This window comes from Chlorocebus sabaeus, chromosome 20, assembly GCF_047675955.1.
Source record: "Chlorocebus sabaeus isolate Y175 chromosome 20, mChlSab1.0.hap1, whole genome shotgun sequence".
Taxonomy (NCBI): Eukaryota; Metazoa; Chordata; class Mammalia; order Primates; family Cercopithecidae; genus Chlorocebus; species Chlorocebus sabaeus.
In genome coordinates this window covers 17,530,846-17,557,226 of record NC_132923.1, presented here as the reverse complement: position 1 = coordinate 17,557,226, position 26,381 = coordinate 17,530,846, and the positions used below count along the sequence as shown (strand labels likewise).

Here is a 26,381-nt window from a genome sequence, read left to right as displayed (position 1 = left end):
CTACTAGAACTCTGTAAATAATGGGGTCATGTGGCTAAGATAATAACTGTTTCCAGAAGACTGGTTTATTCACTTATACTTCTACCTGAAAACGGTTCTAAGAAGCAAAAGCCAATACATGCCTTCATGGCTGTAAGATAAGGCATGAGGAGGACCTTTCCATCAGCATCCATGAACAAACTGAAGCATTATGGCCACTCTAATGGAGCTGATGTCTAATGGTCATTTCTAGGTAATCCATGGGCAGTAGATAAGCACAGCTTCTACTCAAATTAATGAAAATGGTGAGGAGCAACTATGTGGGACAGTAGTTTATAGTCACTAACCATCAGCTAACACAGATTAGTGGTAAAGAGAAAGTAATTAAAAAACTAAGATTTTGAAGTTCAAAAGAACTAACTTTATAGAAAACAAAAGAAAACTTGATCAATACATCAAAGGTGAGAAAAAAAGTAGAAGCATAAAAAATCAAAGTTTTAATTATTTTTAAGCACAGGACTAACTTTACAGGAAATAAAGTGTGATGAACAAATCAAAAGGCATAAAGAAAAGAGACTTAAGATCCATAATCAAATGTAATATGTGAACCTTGGCAGATCTTCACTCAAACAAGCCTACTATAAAATACATTTTTGGGAGAGTCAGGGTAATTTGGGTTTTAGATGATAATATGGAATGATCATTGTTACGTGTCATTACAGTATTATGGTAAAGTAAGAAAATTTCCCAGATTTATAGTGGCACGCTAAAATATTTAGGAATTGGAATGCCATGATGTGCAGTATCTGCTTTGAAATACTTCAACAAAGAAAATAACATCGACTAGGCACAGTGGCTCATTCCTATAATCCCAACACTTTGGAAGGCCAAGTTGGGAGGATCACTTGAGCCCAGGAGTTTGATACCAGCCTGGGCAACATTGTGAGACCCATTTCTCAAAAAAAAAAAAAAAAAAGCCAGGTATGCTGGAATACACCTGAAGTCCCAGCTATTACTCAGGAGGCTAATGTAGGAGGATGTTGAGCCCAGGAGTTTGAAGCTGCAGTGAGCTATGATCACACCACTGCACTCCAGGCTGGGCAACAGAGCAAGACCCTATCTCTCTTTCAAAAAAGAAAAAAAAAAAGAAAAGAAAGTAACATCAGTGAGATAAATAACAAAATGTTAACCAGAGATGGGGTACAGTATACTATTCTATTGTTATAAATTGTTAAAAACATTTTTAAATTAAATTACATTTTTTTAAAAAGGGGGAAAGACAGCCTGATAAAATATCCCATCCATCCATCCATCCATCCATCCATAGAGTTGTAATAAGGTTGGTTGCCTGAGTCAAAGAATGAAATGGCTAAGAACCAAGTTTATCTTAGGTTACAAAGACACCTGAGGAAATTTTTCATATTGCCTTTGTGACACAAATTGTATAATGTAGGCAAGATGAGTGCCTCCCTTAAATTTTGCGGGCAAACTATGAAAATTCTCCACAATGGAGCTGAAGTGAGGGATGGCAAAGAGGCGAATGATTAAACAGCTTTACAACTGCATTAAAGCTATAAGGAGAAGATAGGCACACACCAGTCAACTCTGCCCCTTCCACTCTCTGACCTAGACCCAATGAGCTCATGAGGTTCCATTTTAAGAGAAGGTGAATTTTGTCCCTCCTTTATGGGGAAGTCTTTACAAAGTCTCCCATATAGTGGGTTACTTTTTCAATTGCTATTTTGAACAACAATGTACCACATGGAAGAAAATATCTCGATTATTGCAAATTTTAGATGCTTATGAAGGTCACTGCTAAAATCCTTTACAAAGTAGAAAAAAATTATAATATGGTAATCATTCCTGGGAGACTGAGTTCAAAGTGCAAGTATAGGATGTAGTTGTAAATAAGTCTTTAATATTAAAGATCATTTTAAAAAGCAATCTGGCAAATGGTTACTTTGTGGAGATTAGACATTCATCCACAAGAAGTATGGAAATAGGTACTTGTGGCTTGGAATATAATTTTTAGAAATAGTATCTGATAAGGATCAAAAGCCAGCTTGTATTGAAAACAGCTTAGATGAAGTGAAGATGATGTGCTTTGCAAAATGCATTAGGTGACTCAAAAAGTGGCTCTAATGATGAACAGCTCTCCAACGCTGGCAATGGATGTGAAGCTTGAGGCACGCTCTTTTCAGAAAGGTGAGAGTGCTTTTGAGACAGGATGACCAAGAAGGCGAGAGACCTTGGGATAGCTAGTTTGTAGAAGGAAAGACCTATACGGTAAGGACCTACAGAGTAAGATACAAATGGTACATAATAAATGTCTTTCCAAGTATTTGAAGAGCAGTTGTGTGGAAGCAGAGTTGATTTATTGTATTTTTTACAGAGCAGAAATTAAATGAACGAATGGAAATTATATGGAGGTAGATATTCAGTCAATAAAAGCTAGTATTTTATAGTAACTGGATTTGTCCAACACTGAATTTGAAAAGTCATGTGCAAGTAAAGCCTTCCTGACCAACTATAAGGAATGAAGTTGACGTAAATTGCCTTTATGGTCCTTTTAATGATCAGATTCTATTATTTTATCAAATTATCTCCAAGCTGGCAACAAAGTTGATAACTGCATTTATTTTTTAAACATAGAGTTGGCCCTCTGAATTTGTGTGTTCTGCATCCATGGACTCAACCAAACAGCAGATTGAAAATATTAGGAAAAAACAACAAATAAAAAATAACACCACCACTATATATACACTATGGAATACTACACAGTCATAACAAGGAATGAAATCATGTCTTTTGCAGCAACATGGAGGACAACATGAAATAGAGGCCATTACCCTAAGTGAAATCATTCAGAAACAGAAAAACAAATACTGCATATTCTCACTTATAAGTGGGAACTAAACAATAGGTACACATGGACATACAGAGCGACTCCAAAAGTGGGGAAGAGGATGTTGGTTGAAAAATCACCTATTGAGTACAATGTTCACTATTCAGGTGACAGGGACACTAAAAGCTCAGACTTCACCACTACACAACATATTCATGTGACAAAACTGCACATACAGCCTCCTAATCTCTAAAAATTTAAAAAATTAATATATATATATGAAATTAGTGTGAATTTAGGCATCAAAAAATAACAATACCACAATAGAAAAGTAATACAAATTAAAAAACAATACAGTATAACAACTATTTGCATAGCATTTATACTGTATTAGGTTATTACAAGTAATGTAGAGATGGTTTAAAGTATACGAGAGAATATGTGTAGGTTATATGCAAATATGATTCCATTTTATATAAGGAACTTGAGCATCTGCAGATTTTGGTAGCTTTGGTGGTCCTGGAACCAACACTCTTTGGATGCCAAGGGATCATTATACTCTTTTCATTTATCACATATTTTTTAACAGTCTGCTCTGTAAGAATCGTTACATTAAGTTTTATGTATAACAAAACATATATAAAAATAATGATAGAAATGTACAATCAAAGAAGGTTACATATATGCACGCATGTTAACATATACCATAGCATGTATAACATACCATTCCTTGGCTGGGCTTTGTCCTAAGGTTAAAGCAGATACATAATGAAGGCACGATCTAGTTAGAATTTTTATCTTTTTCTAGGGTGTATCTTGATTGCCTTGTCTCTAGACCAGACTATCTGCCTGTCCAAGAATAAACTGATTCATCCATAGTGAAGATATGAGTCAAATATTTTGGCTTTACTATGAAGCCTTTCTTGGCTTAGACACAAGACACTGAAACTTTGTCTTCCAATTTCTCAACTTGTGCTATCAAATCTTCTCAAAAACTATTACACAAAGAATGAACAGTGGGAATTATCCAACGGACCTTCCAAATACAACATCTAATAAAGCAACACTGGAATTACATAAAACTATTGGTCACTAATTTCTATCCCTGATCACAAGGAGATTAGTCAACAATACAAAGTAATCAGTTTGAAAGCAACCCAGCATAGCAAAACAACTCCAGGGCTAGAAGTACTCATGAAACACAACTCTTTGGTATATGAAGCATCATAAACTTACCAAATACAGTAGAGGAAAAGCTGAAAAATACTCTTACAATATAATGATAGTTAATGATATAAATACAAGTAAAACATTAAGCTGAAAAAAAAATCACATTTGAAAAAGTCACCTTCAAATACTTTTTAAAAATCACAAGCAGGGGCTGTGTGAACCATTCAACATTTTCTCCTCAAATAATCTGCAAATAAAAGTTTTCTCAGTTCTAATCTGAGAAGCTGACCTGAGATTGTTGGAAAAGGATGCTTTTTTCCGGGTTTATGCCGCAGGCAAGAAGAACAGCAGTCATGTCCAGGATGCTCTGCCGAAGGACAGCTGGGTCTTGGGGGACAGTAATGGAGTGTAGGTCAACAATGCTGTATAATACAGAGTCATATTCATCCTGTAACCTCACCCAGTTCTCAATGGCTCCCAGGTAATTGCCCAGGTGGAGGATTCCTGTAGGTTGAATGCCAGAAAATATTCGCTTCTTGCTGTCTTTCTGGAACAAAGGAAAACAAACATATTTGCTTTTGAGGCAGAATCCCATGAATCCTATGCCCATGTTATCATAGCTATGGGAGCTAGTTATATTTTTGTAAACTACAATCTGACAGTCATCATCATCCATCTATTTTGGGCCTACTCTGTAAATCACTATGCTAGGTGCTACTAGGGACAAAAAAAAAATAGATATTAAAAATGTTTTTACACTCAAACGTATACAAATATAAAGACACATAAGAAAAGATCTGCAGCTGGGCATGGTGGCTCATGCCTGTAATCCCAGCACTTTGGGAGGCTAAGGAGGGTGGATCACCTGAGGTCAGGAGTTTGGAACCAGCCTGGCCAACATGGTGAAACCCGGTCTCTACTAAAAATACAAAAATTACCTGGGCGTGGTGGTGCGCCTATAATCTCAGCTATTTGGGAGGCTGAGGTGGGAGAATTTTAAACCCAGGAGGTGGAGGCTGCAGTGAACCAAGATCATGCCATTGCACTTTAGCCTAGGCAACAGAGCGAGACCCCGTCTCAAAAAAAAAAAAAAAAAAAGGAAAGAAAGAAAAAAAAGGAAAAGATCTGCATCCCCAAGAGAATGTGATGTAATAGGAGATAGACGATATTGTTTATGAAAAGGCAAGTAAAGGTATAACATGGTAACATGATCATGACCAGTTTGGAATGATACAGAATAGGGTTCAGAGAGAAATTCCCAAGAGGAAAAGGTAACTGAGGTTTGGTGGTCAATGAGGAGGCCTTCAGCATAGAATCAAATTTCACTGGAGATTAAAGGGGCCTCGAGAGTTTTTCATGTGATTTAATTTATTTTGCAGCTAAGGAAATGAAGGCCTTAGCATTAGTGCTAAAGGCTACTGCTATTGCCTTAAGATTTTTGTTTATATTTTTGATATCATAATTTAGTGTATGAGATCTTGGGATAGAAATTAGAAAATATATACTCTATTTCTAATATTACTTCTTAAAAAGGTTATTTAAATTTTCTATGCCTTGGTTTCCTTTTACTTTTAATAAAATCATATTTGGGTTTTCAATTCTTCAAAAGGAAATTTTAATTCTATATAATTATTTAAATTATAAAAAACATTTGCACCCTGGTCATATTTTCCCTTTGGTTTGTACTTCCTAATGCTGAAGTTATAATAGGAAAATGAAAAGAAAAAAAATGCAATACAAACTAAAAAAAATTGCTGCTTTTCCCCTGAATTATTTTGTAATACATTCCATCGTGAAAAACCAAAAATGAGTATGTATCAGTAATATGCTGTAACTAAAAGGCCCTGAGAAAATAAAATGCATCATTATCATTTTTAACCACCACCAAAACAAAACAACAAAAGCAGCAATAATTTACTGAACAACTACTATGTTGCAAGCATTCATGCCCAGTGCTTTACATATATTAATGCATTTAATCCTTATAATACCTAATATGGTAGGTATATTATTACCTCCAGTGTATAGATGAGAGACATGAGGCTCACAGATTTCATTAGCTTGCCCATGGTCACACAGCTAGTAAGTGGTGGAGTTGAAGTTTCAAGCCATATATCACTGACTTCAAAGCCCATGTACGTTCTCTCTACTAGCTACTATGCTTTGCTTAGCTACCATCTATTAAGACGTTATCATATTCGTTGTATTAATTTTGCAATTTTTCAGTCAGTTTAAAAATTTGCAAAATAAAAAATTACGGGGACAAAAAAGACCATTATTATACAGGTATCTTAGTGAGCCAAGATTCTCTAGTGTATATATCTAGGAGCAGAATTGCTGAGTCATAAGGTATGTATATGTATCTTCAACTGTAGTACTTCAATGTGGTGAACTATTCCTAAGTATGTAACATTATACACTTTCTACCAAGTTCCTGTTGTTCCATATCCTCATCAACACTTGGTATTAGCAATCTTTTTATTTTTAGCTAATCTGATGGAAATGAGGTAGAATCTCATTATGGTTTAATTCTCTCTGATTATTAAAGAAGTTGGGGACTTTTTTTATGATTACTAGCTATTTTTACCTCCTCTTCTATGAAAAGCCTATTTAAATTATTTTGCCTGTTTTTCTCAGATTGGATTGTCTTTTATTGATTTAAGAATCTGTACATATTCTAGATGCTAATATTCTTCAATTACATGTAGAGCAAATATTGTCTTATTGTATGGCTGTCTTCTTTATCTTATCTTTTGATAAAGACAAGTACTTAATTTTATGAATCAAATATATAACTTCTGATAACAGGTTATTGTATCATAGAAGAAATCTTTCAATACCCTACAGTTATGAAGGTGCACGTGTGTGTGTGTGTGTGTGGTGTGTGCATATATGGCTATATACATATAGCTAGACACACACACATGCATATATACAATGTGTGTGTGTGTGTGCTTTAAAGTTTTATCTTTACTCTTCACATTTAGGTCTGTATCCATCTGGAGTTTTCTGCATATGGTGTGAGGTAAGCATCTAATTTCTTCTTTTTTTCCTATATGAATATCTGATTATTCTAGCACCATTTATTGAAAAGACTGTCTCTTCCCACTGCTTTGAAATGCCATCGCCATCATAAATCAAGCATCCCTGTAAGAAGAATCTGGAAAGGGTCTGGTCTTTCAATTCTGACTCATTAGTCTATCTGTCTGTAACTGTGTCAGTATCACATTGCTTTTTAAAAATACATCTTGGGACCTACTAAAGCAAGGCTTTCCACCTTCTTTTTCTTCAAGAGTACTTTATTCATCCTTGGCCCTTTATATGTATCAATATATTTTAGAATCATCTTGTCAAGTCCCAAGAGGTAAAAAACAAAAAATCCTGTTCATTTTTTTCTTCTTCTTTTTAGATCAGATTAGAAGCTGCAAGTGTCGGTTGACGTTGCTGACTGGGATCACACTGCATCTAAAGATTGTTTCGGGGAGAACTGACATCTTTATAATATTAAGTCCTCCAATCCAGGAAGCCACAAGCCATGTGAAGTCTTTTTTATACCTAATGCTAGCTCCTGAGAGCTAATCTACTTTTGATATGTGAGTGCCAAGGCTACTTAAATTTGGCACTACCTTTTCCCCAAGTATTCCAAATCCTACAAATACAGTCTATTTTCCTCTCAACTCCTAAGATGGCAGCCCTAAAACAGAATGCTACATCATAGTTCCATGGTCCAGAATTGGGCTTGATCCAAGAACTCAGGAGGAGACCCAAATGATTTCTGGCTTTGAGGATATGAAAAATATCCTTCAGGTAATTGAGAACAAACATAATCTTACACTCAAAATCACAAACACACACAGAAAAGGCTTTCAAGTGATGAAATCCCCAGATCATAATCTAGAAACAGTATTTTAAAAATAATTCCTACTTGAGAATTGAGACAGAGAGAGAAGTTAGCATAGAATGAGTACCTATTACTGAGGCTTCCTCCAGGACCTAGGGACCTTAACCAGCTCTGGATTCCTGATATGGGAATAAGCAAAGGAATTTTCAGTGCAGTAAGAAATGATTAATGGGCTTTAGGGACTGATTGATGAAGGGAGAAAGCAAAGCAGAAAAACAAACTCTGAAGTTAATAAATGGAAAGGAAAAAAATACCATCCTGAAACACGTGACCTAGGAAGATAAGGGACTGTTTATGGTAATGTAAAGGATTATAAAGACTAAGAATTTTAAGCTGAAAAAAATAGGAATATTTTCACATATATTTCTCCATCTTCAAATTATTCCCCAGGAGAAATGGAGAAAACAAATCTTTGAGAAAACTAGAAGAGAAAAGCACCAGAGAAGAGACTGTGGGAAAAAAGTATCGTGACCAGTGGGAATGGGCTAGAAATGATCTAATACATCTTTTTCATTCTCTAGTTCCCTCTATACATTAGCGCAGAGGGAATGATATTATCAAGCAACGAGACTAACAAGAAGTGTTTTGTTCAATTTTCAAGGCACTATTAAAAAAATACAGCCTCTAAATGGGAACTGGATACCTGGTCTTAAAAATATACAGAGAGTGTCCTGCTCTTCTGCAGTGAGTTTATGTTCCCGTCTGTTCCCTCTGCAAGAGTCAGCAGGCGGCCTGACGGCATGGCAGGGGAGACATGCTGGGTACCATGAAATCACGGGGTTGGAATGTGGAGTTTGGGTGGTGGGAGGATGGAGGTTCTGTGTTCAAAAGCACTAGAGTTAGAAAAGAATGAAAACGAAAGGAGCTTGGGCTTCCCATGGGTTTGGACAGGAGACAAACCTCAAAGAAAACAGCTTCTAGCCTAGCCCACAGGCATTCATTCAAGGGGAAGCCTGGAGCATCAACCTATGATTCCATCACAGTATGCAGAGGATTAAAAAAGAAGCACATTAGAAAGTAGGTCTTCATTTCATTTCAGACATATTTCCTTGGTAAATGCCACTTCCAGCCTATACATTTATTGACTCATTTTTATAACAGAACCAGCAGTACCATATCCCTGAGGAGCTTCAGCTCTGGGATTTGATATATACCAGAAGAGACAGTGGGTATTCAAATCAAAGGTAGAGCATACCTATCATTTTGACAGACATAGCTGAAACTATTCCTGTTGTAAGGTACTGAGCACATCCAAAATGTGTAATTTCCTTAATTTTCTTACTGTACTCAAAAGCAATTTAAAAATCCCAAGTTATTAATTATGGCAAAAGAATTTTTGTGATTAGGAGAGCTTCTGTCTTTAATTTCAAGTGAATAAGATACATCTAAAGAAGGCTGCCTACTAGCTTTGAAACACTTTCAGCTTCAGTACAGTGGTGAGAAAGACTCTCTTCTTACAATGTCCTGCTTGTATCCAGCTGTAACACCAATTGTTCATTGATCACATTTGTTTTAACTACGGTCAAAGGTAAACCACAAACTTGGCTCAACGGCCACGCTATGTCTTATTGGTTACATAAATGGCATTTTATCACAGATTACAATAAAAAAGTATTCAATAACATTACCCAGCTAATTGGGATGAAAAGTCTATTTATTCTTCTATTGTCTATTTATTCTTCTATTGTCTATTTATTTCTATAAGTCTATTTATTCTTCTAATTGTATATAAATTTAAAAATACTGTTTAAAGCTCTCACTCCTTAGCTCTGTTAGCGCTTCTCAATTCTATCATTTACATCGCCCTACTATTTCAACCCTAAGTTCCTGAAATTATCTTCAACATTTTCTTGAAAATGCCTCTACTGGCAATCAAGGATTGAAGAGCTGAAACAGAGAAGACCAAGCGTGACACTGGCTGGCAAGAGCCAGGTGCTCCTCTGAAGGTTTGGCAATGCCTCAGCATTGTTCTGCTATAGTCAGCTCTTTCCTCCAGAAAGCACTGGAGAGTCCTGGTCTGTCAAGAAATGCTCACTCAGCACCAAGAAAAATGGGTTCATTTCTGCTTAGAACTAAAACCAGATGCTCAGACCTGGGAATCAATAGAGTAAATATTAATTCAGTATAAGAGAAAGAAGGTCCTATATCACCTCCAAGTAAGAAAAAATATGTAGGCCAACAAGTAAAACTGAAGGAAAATTATTTTTTAAAAGAAAGAAAAAGGAGTGACTAATCAATTAGACTGTGAGCGCCTAAAGGGCATAAATGATAAGCACTTAATATGTATTGTCAGTTCAGTAAAACAGTTTAAAAGGAATCAACTTAATTCTTAAAAAATATTCCCCACAGGCTTATTTAAGCCATTTTCAAATTTCAAGAGTTACGCATCTATTTTCCTTACATGCACTGTACCTACCCTCCTTCTATCATACAATGGAATGCTTTTGCAGATGTATTTTCCTTCTCGTGATGAAATTTAGCTATCAGAAACGTGCCCTGGCCCTTTCATGTTCTTCATCTCATGTAGTGAAGGTAGGAATCATAGGCATCATTTTCTAGGGAAGGACATTGCAAAGTTAAATAACCTGCATAAAGTCACAGGCAGGTGAGTCAGATCTGGATCTGAGCTCTTGCCACTGGACTCCAAGTTCTACATTCCTTCCATCACATTGAACTGCATGCAATTTAGAACTTCTTGGCTTCAAGCTTCCCACTCCCACCCAACCCCTCTCCCCAACACACTTCTCAGAAGGGGAAAGTGTACCATGGAGATGTTAATCAAAAGGCCAAGGGCACACAACTAGTGGCACAGCTGGGGCCAGAATTCAGAACTCCAGTGCCCTGCCCACCACACCACATAATGTTCTTCCCCAGATGCCATGTTTTGAAGGTGTGACTCTTCAAAATTCAAATTGGAAATCCCCACTGTAGTAGTATTAAAAGCTGGGGCCTTTTAGGAAGTGGTTAAGTCACGAGGGTTCTGTCTCATGGATGGATTAATGCCCTTATAAAAGAAGCTTCAGGCTGGGCGTGGTGGCTCACACCTGCAATTCCAGCACTTTGGGAGGCCAAGGCGGGTGGATCATCTGAGGTCAGGAGTTCCAGACCAACCTGGCCAAAATGGTGAAACCCCATCTTTACTAAAAATACAAAAATTAGCCAGGCGTAGTGGCAGATGGCTGTAGTCCAGCTGCTCAGGAAGCTGAGGCAGGAGAATCACTTGAATCTGGGAGGCAGAGGTTGCAATGAGCTGAGATAGCACCATTGCTCTCCAGCCAGGGTGACAGAGCGCAACTCCATCTCCAAAAAAAAAAAAAAGAAAGCTTTAGAGAAAGTATACACTGTTTTGCCCTTCCACCCCTTCCATGTAAGGACACAGCATTCCTCCTTGCTGGAGGATGCAGCAACAAGGTGCCATCTTGAAAGCAGAGAGCAGCCCTTACCACACACCAAAGCTGGGCCTCGCTCTTGGGGCCGTCCTAGCCTCCAGAACTGTAAGAAATAAATATCTGTTCTACATAAATTATCCAGTCTGTAGTATTTTGTTACAGTAGTACAAGTGAACTAAGACACCAGGTTTTTAATTTTATACTGTTCTTTTCTCCTGTAGCTATTTCTTTTGTACCTAAACATCTCTTTGGGCTATTTTCTTCAGGTCTTTTTTTCTGTCTCCCCAGGAAACAGAAATGATGAAATATAAAGTCATGAAGCTTTGGCTCCCAGGAAGGATTACATCATCACCTCAGGGCAGTTAATCTATATTTAAATGCAAAGTTTATATGTAAGTAAAGAATAAGGAGGCAAGTCCTTTTTTTTCTTAGAAAGATGATTAAAACTAAATTAACAATTATCTAAACATGACATAAATAATTAGAAAATTAAATGCAGTGCAAAATATTTTAATTCCTAATAACACTACTTGCTAAACCAAATCAGCAAGTGTCATATTCTTGCCATAACATACTAACTAACACAGCATATTTTTATCTTGAACAGGACAGTAAGTACAGGTAATACATCAAGAAGCACTACAGTTTTAAAAGTATAAAAAATGATATAAAATGTTTTTAAAAGTTAGTTTTTCCTCATAAGAATTTTTTTTTTTTTTTTTTGAGACAGGGTGTCTCTCTGTTGCCCAGGCTGGAGTACTGTGGATGATCAGAGCTCACTGCAGCCTCAAACCCCTAGGCTCAAGCAGTTCGCCCACCCTCCCAAGCAGCTGGTACTAGACGAATACACAACTATGTTGGCTAATTTTTTGTGAGTGTATAATTCAATTTATATGAAATATTCAGAATAGGCGAACCCATAAACAGGAAGTCAATTGGTGGTTGCTAGGGACGGGGAGGAGGGAGGAAATGGAGAGTTCTTGTTTAATGGGTACAGGGTTTCATTTTGGGATGATAAAAAATGTTTTAGAACTAGACAGAGGCGATGGTTACACAACATTGTGGATTTTCAGTACCAAATGTCACTGAATTGTTCCTTTTAAAATGGTTAACTTTATGTTATGTGAATTTCACCTCAATACAAATAAATAATAAATACATTGCAAGGAAAAATTTGGAAAGAGGTCTATCAAACAAAAAAGTTGTAATGAAAAAGAAAAGACATTAAACATGTTTTTAAACAGGTGGTTTTGGGCATGGAGCTGGTTGATGTTAAAAATCCTATCCCATTCATTCACAGCAAGCTGTCCAAACCTAGTAACTGGAAAGGTCCCACGATGCTGAGCTCTAAATATCAAACACAAAACTAGAATTCTGGAATTATCTGGTATTTTCCCTTTCCTGAAAATTCCATCTTTAACTGGGGTCTATGGGTTCAAGAGCCATATTTATGAACCAAAATTCAGGACACATACTCTGGTTCAGGGACAATGAATGGTAGGAAGAATATCCAGGATATGTAGCTGTTGAAACTGCAGCCCTCTCAATGACTCTAATACTCAAGAGGTTAAAAGAATCCAGCCCCAGGAGCTTTAGATACAAAAATAGTAACAACCCAACTGAACTTGACTGCATTTAGAAAACATAATTATTTCCAAATCTACTGAGCAGCTTAACAGTCTTCAGTGACGCCTACAGTCACTGGGATTCGAGGACTCCCGCTCCGGGCAGCGCCAGGTCCTTTCATGCCTATGGATTTATTTTGGCTCCTACTTCGACTTCTATGACTACGCCCTTCAGAACGCCCGTTGTACGGGCTAGAAAGTGTGTCTGAGCTCCTCCCTCTGTCCTTATCCCTGGTCTTTTCTTCTCTTGCCTCCCTCCTGCTTGAGGACCTGTGCTCGTGCTTGGTTTCTCCTTCTTCAACTCCCTCTCTAGGTTCTCTGCCCCACCAGAGCAGGCAGTCCTGGCCTTGGGGAGCTTCCGCCCCTCCCTGGGCACTGACTTCTGAGCTCTCTCCGAGTTCTTGCTGCTGTGCTTCTTAGGGCCAGGGTCATCCTTTTCCTTTACTGTCTTGCTTCTGGGTGACGAAGAGGATGGTTGCTCTGCCTGTATCTCCCGGTCAGTTTTCTCTTTTTATTTTCTTTTTTTCCTTTTTGTCTTTTTTTGCACTTTTTTGTTGGTTTTTCATCTTCAGAGCTCTCAGACAAACTTGGTGAGGGGGTACGAGCCCCACAGCCCTTCTCCTGGAGCTCTTTGGTCACATCGTCCATTTCTTCTAAGTCCTTAGAACCCTGTAGTTAGACACATGATCCACTCAGATAGTTCTTCCTTTGATCTTGATCCCATTAAAATTGTCAACGGCCAGAATTGTGCTCTTCTGGTCTTCATAGCAGAGGAAATAGAATCCCTTGGATTTCCCAGTCTTCTTGTCCCACATGAGATTAATGTTAACAATCTCCCCATATTGTGAGAACACACAGATGATGTCCCCTTCAGTCAGCTCATAAGGAAGCCCTCCCAGGAAGATCCAGGTGCTGTCCTTGTACTAGGAGTGCTAGGACATCTTATTGGCCACCCCAAGCTGGACCTCTCACTCATTCAGTTCGTTGATTAGCTTCACCTTAGTTAAAGGGTTCACCTCTGTAGGCTCGCGCTCAGCATTCAGGTATCAGTGCCCAGGCAAGGCAGCCTGGTGCATATTCTGGCTAATGTTTTAAATTTCTTGTAGAGGCGGGGTCTTGCTGTCTTGCCCAGGTTGGTCTCAAACTCCTAGCCTTAAGTGATCCTGTTGCCTTGGCCTCCCAAAGTGCTGGGATGACAGCTGTGAGCAATTGCACCTGGCATTCATAAGAAAATTCTAACATTGATTTTCAAGTGTTCATTCTGGGGGTATATGATATTGTCATCATCTCCTGTGGCCAACTAAACGCTTATCATACCAACAATTATCACTGCTCACACATCCATATCGACACCTGCCTGATTCCCCTCTTCAGCTAATTATCTGAGAACATTTATCCTTTGGCCAGCAGCTGAGAGATGTGGCTATCCACACCAAGTTGTCAGACTGTTACTAAACATGTGAGGATTAAATCACATTGGTTTTAAAACTTTTCTAATTGTATACCCTTTTTCAAATATAATATTCTTAGATGTGCCTAATAAGTGGAATTTTCCAAAGAAAAGCTTCAGAGGTAGATGGATAATAGCAGAGTCAGTGGGGGAGCTCTGGTGGGTCCTGACTGCTCTTTTGACCTCACCCCGGACAAGCACAAGGGGGCTTCTCAGAGCACAGTCTGAAAACCACTTTTAGACATTTTCAAAGTATTAATATTTTGTTGAAATTGAAACTGTCTTCCTCACGATATTGGGGAATATACAGGAGAAGAAAGATAGTAAAATATGGGCTAGAGGTGCAAATATCACATATGCTGACTTAGCATAACTCTTCTCATTTCTTCCTCTGAGATAAGACTGACTTTGTGGAGTGGTCAATGCCCTTCCCAGTCATTCTCCAATCACACCTCCTGGGGAACGCAGCTGACTACTTGCCTTTCTTCTGTAGAGTATTACCCTCTGCATTCACACTCTTCCATCATCCTAGAATGCCCTTTACCCTCTTTTCTGCATGGGGAACCCCCCTTAGTTATTAGGCCCTAACAATCTCTCCCTGATTCTAAGACTCTTAAACATGCTCCTTCCTCTTACTAAACACACCCACACATGCTCCATGCTCTACCACACACACCATCAATGTCTCTCTTTCTCTCGCTCAGAAGAACAGATGCCTCCTTCATCAATTCTTCATTATTGCACATATCACATTGGTAACTTGGTAAATTTTTTTTTTTATTTGCTCCATAGATTTATTTTCCCGCCTAGAACATGAGCTCTTCTAAGGCAGGGGCTATCTTTTCCCTCTTTATATACCCAGTAAATAGCACAGCGCCAGGTACATTGTGGTCCCCTAATAAATGCTAACTGAATCATGACAAATCCTTTCTCCCATACTTTAGCTCCAAATGTAAAGGGTAAAATAACTATAAACAAAATAAGCCAAATGTTTCAGTTGCAGGCAATTGTTAAGTTACATTCTAAGAGTTTCTTTAAAAACGGGTTCTTTGAAACTCAGAAATTGAATTCTTTAAATGGGAAGCAGACCATCAAAGTCTCTTTGAGCCTATAATATTCTTGAAGAATGGTTTTAACGGCATGATTTCATCTGTACCTAAGCAGCATCCATAAAATTGTTTCTGTAGGAAGGCGGAATCCAAGGTCCATTTTGGACACCAGAAATCTATTCAGTGGTGGCTTTGATTTTGTATGAGAAAGGACTTAAGGGGAGCAATTATGCATGCAGAGGAAATTGTATTTGTATATACAGTAAATTCTTTTTAAATTGTGTGATTACTTTGAGGTGGGGTAACAGGTTAAACATCCTTATGCATTCATTGCCTTTCCTAACACTGATATTGTATGGACTGCCAGAGGTAGCAGCCCTGGTCACCGCTGGTGGAAAAGAAAAGAGCAGAAAGAAGGTGAGAGGAAGGGACTAGAGCAGAGACTCTCAAAGTGTGTTCCCAGTACCAGCAGTATCATCATGGCTTGGGAACTTGTTAAAAATGCAGTCTTGGGTTCCAACCCAGACTTACTAAATCACGAATTCTAAGAGTGGGGCTTATCAGAGAAGAAGAAATGAGAACATTTATGCAACCCTGCTTTAACAAGCCTCTCCAGTGATTCTGATGTATGCTAAAGTTTGAGTGAGGCCTTTGGGCACCAATAATCTATTCTTAAAATTCACTTCAACTGCAGAAAATGAGGTACAGATAAAAACATTATGAATGAAAAAGAGAAGGTCCCTTCTAAGCCAACAGTTCTCAATCTTGGCTGCACTGTAATCACTTGGGAGCTTTAAAAAATACTGATGCCTGGGCACCACCCCCAGAGATTCTGATTTAATCAGTCTGGGATTTGGCATGAGCAATGGGAGTTTTAAAAGCTCCCCAGGTGATTCTAACATGAGGCCATGAATGAGACACCACTGTTCTAAGCCAATTGCTACATAATTATCTTCCAAAGCTGCCAACCTGCTAGGAAACACTGAAACACACACACACACACACACACACACACACACACACACACACAAACACAGACACAAATAAAAGGACGAAAAATATGAGGAGTAAGTTCACTTGCTAGTAATTTACATTTCAAGAGAATGAAATCTCTAAGGCAGTGATTTAATCACGTATGGGCAGAGGCCGCTTTGGCTCCCAGCAGTTTGGATATTACATGCAGCAGCCATGAAGGACAGAAGATTATGAAGCTGTGGTCATAGCCTCTATGCTGGTGACAGAAGACACCTGTGACAACAAGTAGGCACGCCATCTTTGACGCCTAGAGAGACTTACTCGGCAAAGTCCACGTCCATAAATCTCTATGGCTTAGGGATTTAGAAAGCATATATAGCCTGGACATCACCAAGGAAGTAATACCACTGAGGAGTGTTCAATATCAAAACACTCCAATGGATTGGAGACAAAATTATCTCTGCAGAGATATATTTTTCTACCCATGTCCCTGCTTGGCAAACTCCCTACTTCCTTCTGATCTTTCCTACCAGAAAGTCTGGATTCAACAGTCAAGCACTGTAAGTGGGTCTCATGGTTAGCTCAGTTGGTTGGCCAAGTCCTGGACTAACACCAGGTGGCCTTGGGTAAGTGAAGCTGAGATGCCCAGTAATTCTTATATATAATGTATGATGTAATTCCATGACTATCTCAAGTGTTCTGAACCTTTGAGAGACAGTGTGAATTTCTTACAAAGTACTCACAATACGAACAGGAAAAAACATTTCTAAAGTTATTTTCCTGGCATAAAATAATTTACAAAAAAGGGGATTTCTTTGACTGTTATTTCACCTCTTCCAAGAGCAAATAAGTCTCACGTTCCAGCCAATCATGGCTCCCTTTCTCATCCAACCTGTAGACTGATATAAGACTACAGGTAGACAGACCACATTTGCATCAGTTCAGACCCTTCTGTCAGCTCAGATTGTTAACTCAACCTTATAGTAAGTTACAAGAATGACAAAACCAAGCACTAAAATATGATTGTGATAACTAGCTTGGTTATAAACCGTGGTTGAGAGGCAGAATCTAATGCCACACTGTTGGGATTCAAGATTTGCCCAATTACTTACGTGGCAATTAACACATATAAAATAGGGATAATAATAGTACCTAACTTGTAGGGTGGTTAGGAGGACTGTGACAAGTTTATTAGTATAACCCTGGCACAGAGTAAGCGCTCAGTAATCTGACCATTTCTGGAGATCAAAATTTTGTTTTATTTTGACCCAACCATTCAATGTATGGAAATCTTTCCTATAGAAATACTCACACAAGAATGTAAGAAGATCTGTTGTTCCCCCTGATTATTTAATTATGAAAGAATTATACTGGTACATATACACCATGGAATTCTATGCGGCCACAAAAAGGAATGAGATCATATCCTTTGCAGGGACACAGATGGAGTTGGAAGACATGATCCTCAGCAAACTAACCCAGGAACAGAAAACCAAATACCACATGTTCTTACTTATAAGTGGAAGCTGACTGATGAGAACACAAGGACACATGGTGGGGAACACCACACACTGAGGCCTGTCAGGTTGGGGGGAGAGAGCATCAGGAAGAATAGTTAATGGATGCTGGGCTTAATACTTAGGTGACAGGATGATCTGTGTAGCAAACCACCATGGCACACATTTACCTATGTAACAAATCTGTACATCCTGCACATGTAGCCCTGAGCTTTAAAGTTGAAGGAAAAAAAAAAAAAAAGAATTATAAGTAACTAATGTCCATCAGTAGGGGAAATAGTAAATAAGTTATAGTTTTCTTTTTATATAATGAAATACTATGGAATAAATAAGAAGGTAGGTCCTGTTCAGTACTGAGAATTGGCACAGGGTGGTGAGGAGCACAAATCTAGAGTCAGACATGTGAGTCCAATGCCAGCCTTCTTGTGCACCAGCTGTGCTTCCTTGTGCAAAACAGGGAACTTCCTTCGCTGTAAAATGGGAGGAATGACAGTACTCCCCTGAAGGTTCTATATAGACATTTGTTAAATAGATAAATGCTGACAAGGAAGACAGCCTACATACCTAACTTACTAGTGGTTATACAAGGAAATGGGAGTAATTACTTCCTTTTTGACTTTTTTGTATTGTTTAACATTTTTAAAAATGCATGTCATTTTTCTGTCACCAAATTTTAAAAATAAGCCTAGGCCAGATGCAGTGGCTCACACCTGTAATCCCAATACTTTGGGAGGCCAAGGTGGTAGGATCACTTGAGCCAGGAGTTTGAAACCAGCCTGGGCAACATAGGGAGACCCTGTCTCTACCAGAAAAATAAAATAAAATAAAATAAAATAAAATAAAATAAAATAAAATAAAATAAAATAAAATAAAATAAAATAAAATAAAACAAAATAAAATATAAATAAAGGCAAATTAGCCAGGCATGGTGGCACATGTCTGTAGTACCAGCTACTCAGGAGGCTGAGGTGGGAGGATTGCTTGAGCCTGGATATTGAGGCTGCAGTGAGTCATGACTGTGCTACCATACTCCAACCTGGACAACAGAGCAAGATCCCATCTCAAATGAAAAATAGGCTTAGTTTATCGGCATATGGTCTGATCAAATTACTTGATATGTAACTAAAAGAGTCTCATACTAACAGGAATGTTGGTTATTACCATTTTCATTTTAAGTAATGGGAAATTAAGACACAGACAATGTTAAATGATTTATTAAGTTCAGATATTATTTGTAAAATGAAGTGTAATCTAAAGGACATGAGTTTTGAGGATCAGAGAGTGCTAGGCTCAGATTCCTTCTATGCCTCCTAGTGCCTTTTGCATATTATGTAACCTCTCTGAAACTCAGTTTTATTATTTGGACAGTGGGGTTAATGGTAATAATAGCTAATATCTATTGAGTGCTTACTACATGGGAAGCATTATAGCAAGAGCTATAAATGTATTATCTCATTTGATCCTCATAAAAACTCTGAGGTACTATCATCCTTGTTTTACAAGAATGAAGGAACTGAGGCACAGAAGGGTTAAATGAATCATCCATAGCTAGTAAATAGTGGAGCCACGACTTGAACCCAGGTCGATCAACTTCAGCCATATGTACTTCAGAGGGAGACTATGTGAAGATAGCAAGGCACTCAAGAAATTATTTGCTTTTATCCCTTTGATTCACTAGAATGTATGGCCTAAAATTTTAATTTTATGTTATAATAAACTTCTAAGGGGTGTGTGATTCTCTTACACTGCTCACGCTAAAGATAACTGACTGCTTGAAATACTTGTTTCATTGAGAAGTGGTGGCCCATACCAGGGCAGGTGACAAGGACAGTGGTTCTCATTCATCTGGGCAGCAGCTTCAGTGCTAATTCTAAACACAGGTGGTGAGAGAGACAGCCAACAGGAAGGGGGAAGGAATCACTGCTGACATGTGCAACTGGGAAGATTGATGGTTTCCCTCTCTCTTTTTCCCCAATGTGTCGGCCTGGGAGCAGAGACGTAGAAGCCGCTGTGCTGAGGACAGTAAAATACACAGCACAGTGTCTGCCTGGCTGCAACACTGATTAATGAGACCAAAATGACACAGAAAACAGGCGGTGCTTCGGAAGGAGAATTCACAGGCATTTCTTTATTTAATCATTTCAACAAAAGCAGTTCCCATAAACTGCCCAGTTTGAACTAGAATTCCCCATGGTTAGAGCAATGCAGGGGTATATTTGGTGGGATGTGTGAATCAAAGAGTAAGAGTGTAAAGGGAATTGGTAATGAAGTAAATTCACTAATGACCGGCTGGGTACAAACTTAGGAATTCCTCTACTTTCTCTGACTGACCAAAACATTCACAAAGTTCCAGGTAAGATAGTTATTTGCCTACCTAACTTAATGTAGGGATGATATGAGAATGTGTTATCACAAGGAACTGCACCGTTAAGGCACTCTTGCTTTTCAGGACTAGTAGACAGCATCACCAATTCTTCACGTTTTACCATAGCTGCATAATGTATACATTTAAAATGACATTATCTTTATTAAGGAAATTAATCTAAAAAATTAATTAACATCAAATATTATTTTTAGTACTTACTATCACCTGTCCTACTTCTCATGAGTAGCTCTTCAAACTTAATACTATATCCCAAACTAAATCTACTGATTCATGACCTTCAGGTCAACTCTCCCCCATTCTGCACTGTATTCTCAATTCTGGCTAATGATACAACCATCTACCTAATCTCCTAACCTTAAGATTCACCTCCAACTCCTTCCTTTCCCTTACCAGATTCTGATGGTTCAAATCCTGCCTCCTCCAATTACTAGCTATGTGATCTTTGGCAAGTATTTTTGCCTCAGTTTCATCACCTGAAATAAAAATTTTAATAGTACTGATTTATAGGAGAATTGCAAGAATTAAATTAATACATAAAAAGTGTTTAGATTGGTGCCTGGCACATAGAAAATACTTAATAAATATTAGCTATCTTCATCATCTAATCAAGTACTAAATCATCAGAAATATTTCTCAATACAATTTCATTTCTCCATCTCCATCAATGTAATCTAAACCACAATCGTCTCACCTGTGCTGTTTCAATAGCTTTTTTCAGAGTTTATTCTACACTACTACCTGAACTATCATTTAAAAGTAATGAATCTCCACTGATTCTTCCTTTTTCACAGAGTCAAATCCAAACCCTTAATTTAGTGTATAAAATCCTTCATAACCTGACTTCAAATACATGCAGATTACTGAGACATAGTCAAGGCAATTATCCCCATGAATCAACATTAATTAAGCAAGTGAGAAGTCTTATGAGAAATTTAGGGTTCAAGTTTTACATTTAACATTTTATAACATGCTATTTTTCATTGATTATCCTAACACTAAAGCAAGTATCATATTCACCGAAAAACCACTGAGTAATCTTCAGGATCTATAAATTAAAGCCTAAAACGTAAACAAAATGACATGTCATTATTCTAGGGGAAATTAAATGTACTGTATTTCCATTGCTTGGTGTAGTGGGTTGGATTATGTCCCTCCAAAATTCATGTCCACCTAGAACTTCAGAATGTAACCTTATTTGGAAATAGGATCTTCACAGATGTAATCAGTTAAGATGAGGTCATACTGGATTATAGTGGACTCTAAATTCAATGACTGGTGTCTTTAAAAGAAGAGAAGACACACAGACACATAGAGGGAAGAGGGCCACGTGACAATGGAGGCAGAGACTGGAGTGATGCAGCTACAATTCAAGAAAATCCCAAGGATTGCCAAGAGCCACCAGCAGCTTGGAAGAGAAAAGGAAGGGTTCTTCCTTCAAGTCTTAAGAAGCATGCCCTGCCAACACCTCAGTGTCAGATTGCTAACCTCCAGAACTGTGAAAGAATACATTTCTGTTCTTTCAGGCCACCCAGTTTGTGGTATTTTGTTATGGCAGCCTTAGAAAACTATTAACAGCACACATGACTAATGTCTTAAACTGATAAGGTAAGTAAGGTCAGTTGTTCAGGATCTGTAATCTGGTTACTATTTCTGTAAGAAATTCACATTCAGGACACTGGCCTTCTCTTCCAAGACTGTGCAAGCCCTGGGGCAATGCAGAGTAGCTCAGGAATGCAGAGTAGAATAAAGGTATTCTGCACTGGTTATGGTGACTGACACAACCACAACTACAACTGGATGTAGGTAGAGGTGCTGAGAGGCAGGAAGCATTATTACATAGACCATGTCAAATAAACAAACAGCCATCAACTAAGGGGCTGTAATCATAGATGAAGTTGCTGTTACTTTGCTCTGGGATCAAAGTTCTAAGATCACATTTGCATTGATTCCGTAAAATTACTGCACATAGTTGACTTTGCTCCATTTATTTCTTTCATTTAAACCGTAGCTCCTGAAATTTTCATTACGCTGTAATCACTCAGAAAAATGTAAATTTAAACTTAGCAAACACTTATATCCTTTGGTAAAAATAATAATAATAATAATAATAATTGATTGTATACCATTTTCCAGATGAAGCAGTATGGCATGCGCTATTTCAACTTCCATGATCAATTATTGCTCTCCAAAAGGACTTTTTTTTCCCTTTGAAATCTTGAGATTGTTTTTTGGCATAATTACCCCAGCCCAAACAGTTCTGAGATATGTGTTTGTTTTTTTTTAAATAAGCAGTAAACTATTTCTTTTACCTTAAAAAAACAAGTAAATATGCTTTTAAATTTTCTTTGAAGTTCTTTATAAAAACTTCTTTTCTAAAAAATAAATGTTATTGTGTATATTTAAGGTATACAGCATGATATTATGGGATATATACAGATACCAAAAAGGTTACTATAGTAAATTAACATATCCATCATCCTACATAGCTATCGATTTCCTTTGTTTTTATGTCAAAAGCAGCTACATTCTTATTTAGTATCAATCCCAAATACAGTACAATTTTATTGCCTATAGTCCTCATGTTGTATTTAGATCTCTAGACTTGTTCATCCTACATATCTACTACTTTGTATCCTCTGACCTACATCTCTCCATTTCATCCTTTACAAAGAATTCTTGTATGTAATAAAATAACCTCAGAGGAAAAAAGAAAGAAAAATTCAAATTTGCAAACCAGTATCAGCCAATCATTAATTCACCATCCCTCTTTATGTTTAAAAGATTATCTCAGTAATCTCTGGAAGCTCTGAATGACAGTCTATAAGGTTAGGGAAAAAATAGTCCTATATATATTAATTTTCTTCTGGAGTTTTTTTAATAATCAATTCCAAATATACAGTACAGGGAAGGTGAAATGAGTAAGAAAAAAATCATATTAATTCCCTGTTAACACTAAACTATATTATTCAAAATGTCTTTCAAAATACTTAGCCAGATCACTAAATCTCAGTCACTACCTTAGTTTAAATATTCACTAAGAAAATAGTCAAGCAACAGAAATCCATTGTGAGACACCATCTAGAGCGAAAAGCTACACTGCTATATGTAATTTATTAACTTAGTAGTTTAGTCTCTCAATATTTAGCAAGTTTGTTTAAAAATTACCATTCCCACTGGTTTACAGTGACATTAATATAAATCCATAATTTCAAAGTCAACATTCCTTTCACTGTGAACTAAAGACTTCTTTCTTTTCTTTTCTTTTCTTTTTTTTTTTTTTGAGACGGAGTCTCACTCTGTCGCCCAGGCTGGAATGCAGTGGCGATCTAGGCTCACTGCAACCTCCACGCCACCCCCCGCCCCCTGCCGCCCCCGGGTTCAAGGGATTCTCCTGCTTCAGCCTCCGGAGTAGCTGGGATTACAGGCGCCTGCCACCGCGCCCAGCTAATTTTTGTATTTTTAGTAGAGACAGGGTTTCACCATCTTGGTCAGGCTGGTCTTGAACTCCTGACCTTGTGATCCATGCGCCTCAGCCTCCCAAAGTGCTAGGATTACAGGGGTAAGTCACTGCACCCGGCCAGTAGTCCAATATATTTTTCACATACCACACAGATTACTGCATGTCATATCTTTGAGCCTCTTGTACAAGTTTTAAAGAAACTGGCAATCTATATAGAGATGCAGAGAGGGTGTTATCAAGGAAGTGTCAGTATTGGGGGGCACTGAAGAGTTTTAAGTTTCTCAAATTTACTGGTAAACCTTAAAATTTGATACAATCGAGTACTTAGTTCTTCCTCTAAAATTTTACCATCACATTGAACCTTCCACTCATGTTTAGTGGCACCATCATGGTTCTAATTTGCACTTGCTCTGTGTGTGTCTGTGTGTCTATATGTTTATAAAATAACTCTACACTCCTAGTCAGTTGTCTTATTGTGCCTAATAAAATTCAAGGACATTTCTTTAATTAAGAGAGCCTTTCGTTTCCTGATTCCTTGCATAAATTGATTGCAATTTTAAAATTGTTATTAAGTTAGCTTATAATGTATTGTTTAATACACTGAGGAAATATTTATTTCACTTGTAAAGTAATGCAGCACCATAGTTTTGTTTCTCTAATGTAAATTATTTTATTTGGAATATGAGCATTCTTGTAGTAATCAAGTTGTAAATGTAAAGGTCAAAATAATGTTCTTCTTTATATTTTCTTTTTCTTTTTTTTTTTTTTAGATGGAGTCTCGCTCTGTCGCCCAGGCTGGAGTGCAGTGGCGCAATCTCGGCTCACCGCAAGCTCCGCCTCCCGGGCGCACGCCATTCTGCTGCCTCAGCCTTCCAAGTAGCTGGGACTATAGGCGCCAGCCACCACGCCTGGCTAAATTTTTGTATTTTTAGTAGAGCCGGGGTTTCACCGTGTTAGCCAGGATGGTCTGGATCTCCGGACCTCATGATCCGCCCCCCTCAGCCTCCCAAAGTGCTGGGATTACAGGGGTGAGCCACCGCACCCGGCCTTATTTTGCTTTTCTAACAACTCGAACAAGTTTACTTTATTCACCAGTGAAATATTTACTATGTCCCTTTTGCAGTAAACAATACACTTTCAATTCTGATTTTTATGTATTTTGTAGCTTTATATGGGTATATTCTACTTTTGCAAATATGCTTTAAGTCAATAACTTATAATTTTTAATAGTCACCATAAAATCAACACTCACACTCAAACTGTAAAAATTTTAAATGCAATTTACTTATGAGTTTTTGAGACTTCTTCCCCCACTGGAAATTTTTACATGTTGTACATAATTCTTCTCTATAGTACATTTGAACAGATAAAATAATTAGCATAGATAGAATATAGCTCTTTATACTATATACATATGTATTAAAATATTAAATAGCACCCCATAAATATGTACAATTACAATGTTTCTATTTAAAAAATAAAATAGTGCTCTTATTTTTGACAATTTCAAACATGTGGTTTGAAAATGTATCTTGAAAGTGCATTACTTTTCATCTACTTAGATGACAAATTACTGTACCATGAAAAGCTATTAATGATAAAATACTTGGTACCACAAGTGATACCATTGCTTGCCTAAACTGGTAAACTCCTGGACATTTTTGGGAAAAATAACATAGACTTTTGTTTTGCTGTTACTATCAAATAATTATAGTTACTGAGAAAGTAACTGTAAATGCTCATGTCTGGACCATCAAACAGTAAAGGACAGTGAGAAATGCATGTACCAAGTGGAACAGAGCTGTTTTGTGTGGACAGATGGAACCCCAGCTGGGTAAGAACAATGCTATTGAAATGTCATCAGTTGAGTTACACTGAAGTGATTTTCTTTATTTTCTATCTTGATGAGAAATATGTGATTTTTTAAAAATACTGTAGCAGAAAAAATAGCCCAATTACCAATCCAATGTTTAATATAACAAAGTATTTTTCAAGTTGTCTCATATTTCTAACAATTTTAACTTTTTTGCTGACCTCCCACCCCACTGGCACTACTGGGTTACTAAGAATCAAGTCTATCTTTTTCAGCTTTTTTCTTCTACCATTCCACTCCATGAACTGTACACTTCTTTTACTTCCATACTCTTGCTAACTTCCAAGACTTTGCACTTGCAATTCTCTCTGCCTGGCATCCCTTTCTTGACCTAACAAATTTCAATACATCTTTTAAGACCCGGTGCAGCTGTTACAACATTTGTGGAGCACTCTACAAATCCCCAGGACAAGATGAGTCACTTGCTCCTGTAAGCAACTACAATGCTTTGTCCTCCCTCTATTATAGCACATAGTTGTACTGTAACTCACTTTTCCTACATGCCCACTACCCTCACCAGCCAGTGAAATCCTCGAGGGAAAGAACCATGCTGTTATCCCTAACACCAACAGGGCAGGGATTCAATATATGCATACGAATGAAGTAGAAATGAATACTACATGAGGCTTATGAAATGCAGGAGCTGAAGTCTCATCTTAAATCCCATGACACTCAGAGTCCTCACGATGGATGAAGATGGAGGTGGGCCATTTGCCAAGATGAGTAGGGAAAATTTTCAAATTATCCCTTCCCAGACTGCCT

General features: G+C 37.7%; 1 protein-coding gene and 1 pseudogene across 4 annotated transcripts in view; both read right to left on the bottom strand.

Moving 5' to 3' along the window:
* The window catches only part of WARS2 (tryptophanyl tRNA synthetase 2, mitochondrial), a 120,009-nt gene that overhangs the window by 47,352 nt on the left and 46,276 nt on the right, over positions 1-26,381 (bottom strand). For 3 of the 4 annotated variants that reach the window (XM_073008439.1, XM_073008442.1, XM_073008441.1), the window contains one exon: positions 4,284-4,541. In XM_073008439.1, coding sequence (XP_072864540.1) covers positions 4,284-4,541 — 258 coding nt within the window. The remainder of the gene's footprint in view (positions 1-4,283; positions 4,542-26,381) is intronic. The other variant, XM_073008440.1, reaches the window with a different exon arrangement.
* Positions 12,307-16,681, bottom strand: LOC119624268 (RNA-binding motif protein, X-linked 2 pseudogene; annotated as a pseudogene).